This window comes from Otolemur garnettii, unplaced genomic scaffold (genome assembly GCF_000181295.1).
Source record: "Otolemur garnettii isolate 467f Iridium unplaced genomic scaffold, OtoGar3 scaffold00032, whole genome shotgun sequence".
NCBI classification, from domain to species: domain Eukaryota; kingdom Metazoa; phylum Chordata; class Mammalia; order Primates; family Galagidae; genus Otolemur; species Otolemur garnettii.
Window position 1 is genome coordinate 2,326,045 of NW_003852427.1, and position 8,911 is coordinate 2,334,955.

General features: G+C 43.3%; 1 protein-coding gene and 1 non-coding gene across 2 annotated transcripts in view; one reads left to right on the plus strand and one right to left on the minus strand.

Annotated features, from left to right (window-relative positions):
- Window positions 1-8,911, minus strand: part of RFT1 (RFT1 homolog) — a 40,862-nt gene that overhangs the window by 18,913 nt on the left and 13,038 nt on the right. The window contains exon 6 of the mRNA XM_003789493.3: window positions 1,543-1,621. Coding sequence (XP_003789541.1) covers window positions 1,543-1,621 — 79 coding nt within the window. The remainder of the gene's footprint in view (window positions 1-1,542; window positions 1,622-8,911) is intronic.
- On the plus strand, window positions 8,522-8,628 carry LOC111725175. Its single transcript, XR_002773305.1, has one exon. It is a non-coding gene; the product is annotated as a U6 spliceosomal RNA (small nuclear RNA).

Below are 8,911 nucleotides of genomic sequence, written 5' to 3' on the forward strand. Positions count from 1 at the left end.
AAAAAGATGAACACATAAGTTTAGTCTCATTATGAGAGTCTCATGAGTTCAGTGAGAGTCTCGTTATGTCAGATACATAGATACAGAGATGTACAGACATGAAATTTACATGTAGAAAAAAAGTACTACCTTCAGCCACTTATAGTGACCTTAAATTTTCATTCTTTGAATTAGGGCTGCATACAAACAAACCAACACATGTACATACAAAAACTAGATAGATTACTTTCAGTCCATTGCTTGCCCTCTTCACTGAAGCCTCTGTCATTGTCAAACAGGAAGGACAGAAGTCAGAAGGTGGACCAAATTATTACATAGATGAATCTCATTTAAGAAGATAAAATAATGAACACCTGTTTCTCTTTTCTTTCTTTTGAGAGTCTCATTATGTCACCCTTCATAGAGCGCTGTGGCATCACAGTTCGCAGCAACCTCAAACTCTTGGGCTTAAGCGATTCTCTTGCCTCAGCCTCCCATAACACCTGGCTATGTTTTTGTTGCAGTTTCTATTGTTGTTTTAGCTGGCCCTGGCCAGCTTTGAACCGCTAGCCTTGGTGTATTTGGGCGGGTGCCCTACCCACTGAGCTACAGGTGCCACCTGAACACCTGTTTCTTAAAAAAAAATTTTAAACAAGAAAATGAGGCTTGGCACCCGTAGCACAGTGGTTACAGCGACAGCCACAAAAAACCAAGGGAGCTGGGTTCAAACCTGGCCCAGGCCAGTTAAATGACAATGACAACTGCAACAAAAAACATCCGGGCGTTGTGGTAGGCACCTGTAGTCCCAGCTACCTGGGAGGCTGAGGCAAGAGAATCTCTTGAGCCCAAGAGTTAGAGGTTGCAATGAGCTGTCGCACTCTACCGAGGTTGACATAGTGAGACTCTGTCTCAAAAAAAGAAAAGAAAATGAGGGAAGGGGTAGGAGATCACAGTGTGTGACACACCCGTTGGAGGCAGGACACAATTAGAAGAGGGACTTTACCTAACAAAGGTAATTGGTATAACCTGGTTTTCTGTACCCTCAATGAATCCTCAACAATAAAAAAATAAATAAAATAAAAACAAAAATTTTTAAAGAAAAGAATAAAACAAGAAAATGAATAAAAAGTAAGAATAATGACATTATGGATATGGTTTTCCCAGTTTTCTATAATTGATGTAATAATATTCTTATAATAAATTTATTAAAATGATGCAACGTAGGGTTTTAGAGTTAGACTTAGATCCCAACTAAGCTATTTCTTGTTACTGTAAAACCCTGAAGAAGTTCTATGACCTCATGGACCCTTAGTTTCCTCATTCATAATAAAGGGGAACAATATCTTTCTACAAGGCTGTAGATAGATTTAAATTAAATAACTTAAAAGCATAAAACTACATAGATGTTGGTTTCTCATTCCTTATTTTAAAAAAACAACACATTTCTGAGATTCTTCTGCCCAGGGGGCTGTAGACAGGTGATCTAGATCCAGGCAATAGCAGTCCTGTAAGATTACCCTTCTACTATGTTCTCCAGACTGCTCAGCCTGACCTTTTACTTACCTTCCGTCAAAATCTGTTTCAGGAAAGACTGTTTAAAAAAACTCCAAGTCAGTTTAGCCTCTTTCCAGTTTACAAAAGCCTAGAAGAGAAAAAAATAAAATAAAACAAAACAAAAATCCCAGCCACTTCAAGTCTAAGAATCCAATGCTACACGAGAGGCAAACTCACTCTGATCCCTGAACCCCAGTTTGGATAGTCATCAATGAATCCTCACTCAATGCTAAGCCCACAGAAGGCATCAGACAAACGGTGGGAAGGAACTTACAAGACTAAACATGAAGACCAAGTCTGTGAAGGACCTGCCCAGGACTCATACACCGAGACCCCCAAAGAATTGCTGCTAACCCATGTAGCACGCTGACCACATTAGAAACAGCTCAGTCAGTTCTTTCCTTAAAAACTGTCTAACGCAGGCCAAGCTGCAGAACAAATTCTACCCCTTATACCCCACATTGTAATACTATACTCAGCCATCAGGACTCTTTTACATAAAGTCTAAGGACAGTGCTTGTGTATTTAAAAGGAAATTTAGACTTGCCAGGTCAGGTTAACCACTCAGAATTGGGACAACGGAGGAAAGGAAAAAAAAAAATAAAACTTCTAAGTATGACTCTTCTAAAACTCCCAGGGGCACCAAACTGCCCATTCTAAGGACAAGCAAAGAGGTAGGGCAGGAGTCAACTTATAGGAGACAGGTGGCATCAAAGCCAGAAAGCTAACCACAACATGCAGGTGTGAGACAGCCACGAACAGTCAATGTTCTCCAATTTCTATTTTCCTACCTTAAAGTTCTCTTTAGAGATCCCTCCTCTATCTTGTAAGCATCTGGGATCCCAGAATGTTCAGTCTAGGTGTGAAGTTCTTAATCCTAGGGTACTTGCATTGTGAAAAACTATGATTATTCAAAGTGATGGATGACTTGAATGGTGGGATTTCAGATGGCTCTTTGGGAGGTAAGGGGTGAATCACAAAGACCAAGCCCCACCTCTCCAAAAGGTTAGCCTCAGTTGTATAAGTTGGCTCAAGGGCAGGTCCGGAACCAGCCCTGGTCATGTGGGCCCCAGTTCTCGGCAAAACCCATTTTTGTTGAGCAAGGCTATCCAGTAGAAATGTAATGTTAAATTTTCTAGCAGTCACAGGAAAAATAAACAGATGAAATTTATTTTTTTTTGACAGTCTCATTTTGTCGCCCTTGGTCAAGTGCTATAGTGTCACAGCTCACAGCAACCTCAAACCTTGAGCAATTCTCTTGCCTCAGCCTGCCAAGTAGCAGGCTGCCATAATGGCCAGCTATTTTTTACAGATGGGGTCTCTGTACTTTCTCGTTCTTTCTCAGGCTGGTCCTGAGTTCATGCAATCCACCCGCCTTGGCCTCCCAAGTGCTGGGATTACAGGTATGAGCCCCCATGCCTGGCCTTGAAATTAGTTTTAATATATTTTATTAACCTAAAATATTAGCATTTTAACATGCTATCAACATTTTTTTAATATATTGTGAAATTCAGTGTGTAGTTAACATTGACAGTCCATCTCAATTCAGACTAGTCACATTCCAAAATGCTCTATAGCCACATGGGACTGGTGGCTACCACATAAGACAGGGCAAGTCTTAGGCACTTCTGAAAGCAAGAATCATTTCCAGCCCCCACTCTCCCTACCCCTTGGTTTCTGAACCTTTCTTCCAGACACTGGGAGGACAGGCCTGAATATTCCCAAACTATGCTGCCTTCAGGGTATCACTGAACCTGCAGCAGATGCCAGGGTGGCTCTAGCCCAGGAGTAAAGCTCCAGTAAAAAGGAAATTGGGCCACAAGATGTTTAAAACAGGTGATCTCTCTTCCCTAGAACAAAGAGCACCAGACTGCTTTACACCACCAGGGGGCACTGTGGACCACATCATCTTTAGGCGCTCTTGCAATCCACCCGTCTTGGCTCCCAGGATCCAGCTGATCCTGCCCAGTCAGCTGAGGCAGAGATGTGGGCACAGCACCTCCTCTCTCCAATACTCTCCCCCAGCACTCATTCCCATGCTACCATGGTCCTCTGTGGGATCCGTGAAGCAGTACTTGTGCTCTGTTCAAAGGAAACAAAAGGCTACAGCTTGCCTGTGAGGCTCTTGTGAGGACTACCTGCCAATAGGTTGTGAATGGATTTGCAAAGATGATTGAGCTCTTTGAAGAAAAAGTTCTTTATAATGAAATCATGACAGTGTATCTAATCTGAAAGCTCTTCTGGAGCATTCCTTTCTCCTAATGCCTTCAGTTAAAATGTGCCTGTGGTTCAGAAGGAATGACCACACTACTTACTAAAGTGCTCATTAAGGAGACCAAGGCAGGAAGTCCAAGCTGAGACTGGAGTTCTCAGAGGCACCTGCTAAGTGGTAGGGAAGAGGAAGCATATCCTGTGGATTTTTACCATTCTATTTGGAATGGATGTTCACAATGGATTTATCACCTGGGATGTTTTAAAAGTGGCCTATTTCACAAGAGCTGGGTTGGTAATGCTGAGCTGGTCTAAATGGCCATGAATTCTCTGGAATCCCCTAACAAACCATTCCACTGCCTCCCTATATTGATGGGGAAACTGAGGCTGGATGGTGAGTGATGAGCAGCAACTCAGTGGAAGGTGTGGAATTGGAGCTTAGGGCTCATCATGCTTTCACCTGAGTCATTCCTCTACTTCTCAAACTCTTCTGACTCAAGATGATCCAATCAGCCACATCCTTACCACAGTGACAAGAGTCACCAGGGAGTGTGAGACCATGGTTCTGTTCCCTGCTCCCCATCACCTCCACCACCCCACACAGTACTCTTTCTCTTCTTCTTACTCTACCACTCCCAGCCACTCCAGTGCTATGGACTCTGCCCAACTCTGTCCATCCTCTCATGTCCATCCACCCTCTCCCTGCCCTCATTCACTTCTCACTTGGACAACTGCCACAGCCTCCTACCAAGTTTTTTCTTCAACTTTTTCTCTAGCCCATCTTTCTCATTGTAGGTTGGAGTTTTGGAGTCAAGCTTGGAGCCTAGGGCTCAAACTGCAGCTCCTTGACTTATCTGTGCAAGACACTGAGCTTTGCTAAACCTTTGTTTTCTCATCTATGAAATGGGATAAGAAGTCCTATTTCATGGAGCTGGTGTGAGGATTAAATGAGAGAAAATCAAATACTAAACATCTGTAACAGATGGTAAGCTCCACACAGGCATTTGGATCACGGCACTGTTCAAAAACCTTTCCTTAGCTCCAATGCCCCTGAATTAAGCCCAAACTCCACAGCACTGAGGCCACTAGCACCTGGCCCTAGCCCAGCAAGCCAAGTTTACCTCCCTTCATCACCTCTTTTCACCTTTTGCTTTCTCTCCCTTCACCAACTGGCCAGCCAACCTCAGTACCCCCGCCATTTCCACATTCCTGATTCCAATACAATGATGGGCATATTGAGCAAATTTTCCTCCTTCCTACCATATGAATGCCCATTTCAACCACACATACACACTCCACCTCTGCCTACCCATGTGTCAAGGTCCAGCTCAAAAGCAGCTTCCTCCATGAAGCCATTTGTGATGTTTATCAATAAAAAGACTGCCTTGCAGTGTAATTGAGTACACATCCTACTTCCCCACTACAATGCAATTTCTTCCCCTCCCCCCCTCAGTAGAGTGCTGTGACATCACAGCTCACAGCAACCTCAAGCTCTTGGGCTTAAGTGATTCTCTTGCCTCAGCCTCCCAAGTAGCTGGGACTATAGGCACCCGCCACAATGCCCGGCTATTTTTTTGTTGCAGTTGTCATTGTTAAGCAGGCCCAGGCCAGGTTCAAACCTACCAGCCCCAATATATGTAGCTGGTGCCCTAACCACTGAGTTACAGGTGCTGAGCCTACAATGCAACTTCTGAGGACAGGGACTCCACTCAGGACACCTGGCATGGTGCTTAACATATAACAATGCTAATACATGCTGGCTGTGTCGAACTCCTAAGTTTTTCTTAAATATTAGCATCTTGGGTGGTGCCCACAGCTCAGTAGGTAGGGCATCAGTCATATACACCCAGGCTGGCTGGTTTGAACCCAGCCCCAGAGCAGCTAAACAAAGACAACTGCAACAAAAAAGTAGCCAGGCCTGTGGTAGGTGCCTATAGTCCCAGCTACTTGGGAGGCAGAAGCAAGAGAATCACTTAAGCCCAAAGTTTGAGGTTGCTGTGAGCTGTGACACCATGGAACTCTACTCGACACAATGAGATTCTGTCTCAAAAAAAAAATAGCATCTCTCTCACATTATATCTCTCAGAAATGTCAACAAATTTAAAAAGCTGCCATTATATGGTATCATTAATTTATCATAAGGCTAAATTATTATCATTAAAGAAGTTGGAATTCTACAATAACAGGCAGGGAAATCTCACAATTAGATCAAATTGATTTTGAATGTAATTGCTCATCACTTTCCAATAAAGGAGCCCCAGTGGAGAAAGCTGCTCCAGGGAGTCAAGGTAGGCATGTTGCCCATGGTAAAGTCATACACTGCATTCTGATTCATTTCTTTCCTCTTTTTAAAATAATAATGAATTGTTCTACCTGGAATTTCCCAATCTTTTTTTTTTTTTTAATTGATACAGAGTCTTACTTTGTCACCCTTGGTAGAGTGCTATGGCATCATAGCTCACAGCAACCTCAAACACTTGGGCTTAAGCGATTTTCTTGCTTCAGCCTCCCCAGTAGCTGGGACTACAGGCACCCACTACCATGCCCGGCTTTTTTTTTTTTCTAAATGAACTTTTCCCCCTTTTATTTATTTATTTATTTTGTGCAGTTTTTGGCTGGCGCTGGGTTTGAACCCGCCACCTCTGGCATATGGGGCAGGCACCCTACTCCTTTGAGCTACAGGCGCTGCCCACCCAGCTATTTTTTTGTTTGTTTGTTTTTGTTTAGCAGGCCTGGGCTGGGTTTAAACCCACCAGCCCCACAGCATGTGGCTGGTGCCCTAACCACTGAGCTACGGGCACGCAGCTGGTACTTCCCAATCTTTAAGTAAATGCATAACTACCATGGGCAATACGCCATGCATGCGTGGGTACTTTCAGGGTAGATTGCCAGATTAAACTGCTGTGCTCTTAGACCAACACCATCAGTGTCTGCTTCACTATGTTTGAGTGGAACACCTCTCTCCTCAATGCGGCAGTATCAGGTGGTGAAGATACTAACTATCACTTAGGGATACACACTTTGGCCAGGCAAAAACTTTAAGTACCTTACATTCTCTATCTCAAAACAATTCTAAGAGGGAGGTACTATGATTATTCCCATTTGATAAAGAAACTAAATCTCAGCGTTCTGCGCCCATCAGAGGGTTTAATAAATACTTGGCAGACACTTTTCATTACCTTCTCTCTTTGCTTATATTAATTGTTCAAATGCTCCTTTCCAAAATACTGCTGGAGCATAGGGACAAACCCTGTATGAGAAGGTGCCAGGGTTGGTACAGATGGGCACCGGGAGTACTCAGAGGAGGAGGAATTTTTCTGCACTTTTGGACCTGCTCTGCGGTCAGGTAGAAGAAGCTACAGGCAAAAAAGTGATCCCTAGTCCTGACTATCTGAGCCTGCAGATAAGGCACAGTGGCATCCAAAATTGTCAAGTTGATTTAGGTTAAAGATAAGAGCTAGCTGATCGGAATGAAGAACTCTTATCTAACAAATGAGAACATGTCTGGCTTTGATACATAATATCTAATTCATTTTTATTTTTATTTTTCATTTTATTTATTTATTTATTTATTTTAGAGACAGAGTCTCACTTTGTTGCCCTCAGTAGAGTGCCGTGGTGTCATAGCTCACAGCAACCTCCAGCTCTTGGGCTTAGGTGATTCTGTTGCTTTAGCCTCCCAACTAGCTGGGACCACAGGTGCCTGTCACAACGCCCAGCTACTTTTTTGTTACAGTTTGGCCATGGCCAGGTTAGAACCTGCCACACTTGGTATATAGGGCCGGCGCCCTACACACTGAACCAGAGGCGCCGCCCAATATCTAATGTTTCTTTAAAAGTTGTATAACAGGATTCCATAAGTTCTGAGACTTAAGTCCCACATATTTTACTACTTTTTTCCAAGTAATCACAAAACAGGAATAAGAAGTCTGGTGGATGCCTTACCACAAGTGCACCACATCCAACAAGCAAACAAATGTGGGAAGAAAGGGAAGTGCCCGGAATGGAGCAGTTCACAAAGCATCTGAGCAGACACGGTGGGGTATACCATCATGTATATAGCACTGACCCCACCAAAGCTGAGAAGTAAAATCCGATGGACTGAGAGTGAAGGAGGTATGTGGAAAAGATTGTGCTGCACTCCACACATTAGCATCTAGAATCCTCAATTGGTCTATGTGGGAAAGTCGACTACCTGGGCGACGAGCTTGACACCAATAGAGAGACCATGTAGGGGTCATCCTGCTTTCCTAGAACTCAAGACTGTCCGCGCTAGAGGTCAATCCAGGGAAAAGCTGACACAGCAGAACAGAGAGTGGAGCCCAATGTTAAGAGTCTGTGCTGTGCTGGCATTTGAGCCCCTCCAGGCTCCCATCCTCTCTCCAATGCTCACCTTGAGCAGGTATTATTATTCACTAAGCCTTAGTTCCTCAAACCTAAAATAGAAATAATGACAGTGTCAGCCTCTTAGAGTTGTTGTAACCATTAAGTAAGACATGTAAAGCATTCAGCATAGGGCCTAGAGCAGTGGTTCTCAACAGGGGACAATTTTTGCCCTCCAGAGGACATTTGGCAGTGTCTAGAAACATTTCTGGATGTTCAACTGGGTATAGTTGCTACTGGCATCTAGTGGGTAAAGATTAGGGATGCTGTTAAACATCCTACAATGCATAGGACCCTACCTATGACAAAGAACTGTGCAGCTCAAAATGGCGATAGTGTAAGATTTAGAAACCCTGGCCCAGCATATGGCAAATATTTAATAAATAGGAGCTATGTGCTCGCTTTGGCACCACATATACTAAAATTAGAATGATACAGAGAAGATTAGCATGACCTCTGCGCAAGGATGACACACAAATTCATGAAGTGTTCCATATTTTTGCAAAGTATCTCAAGAATGGAAGAAAAAGTATCCAATGTATTCAGCCCTACTATGAAACCAATTTATATGAATTATAGCCCAAGAATATGGGGAAAAGGGAGAGGGAGGGAAGGGGGGAGAATGGGTGGAGGGAGAGTAATTGATGGCACCACACCTATGGTGCATCTTACAAGGGTACATGGGAAATTTACTAAATGTAGACTATAAATGTCTTAACACAATAACTAAGAAAATGCCATGAAGGCTATGTTAACTAGTTTGATGAAAATATTTCAAATTGTA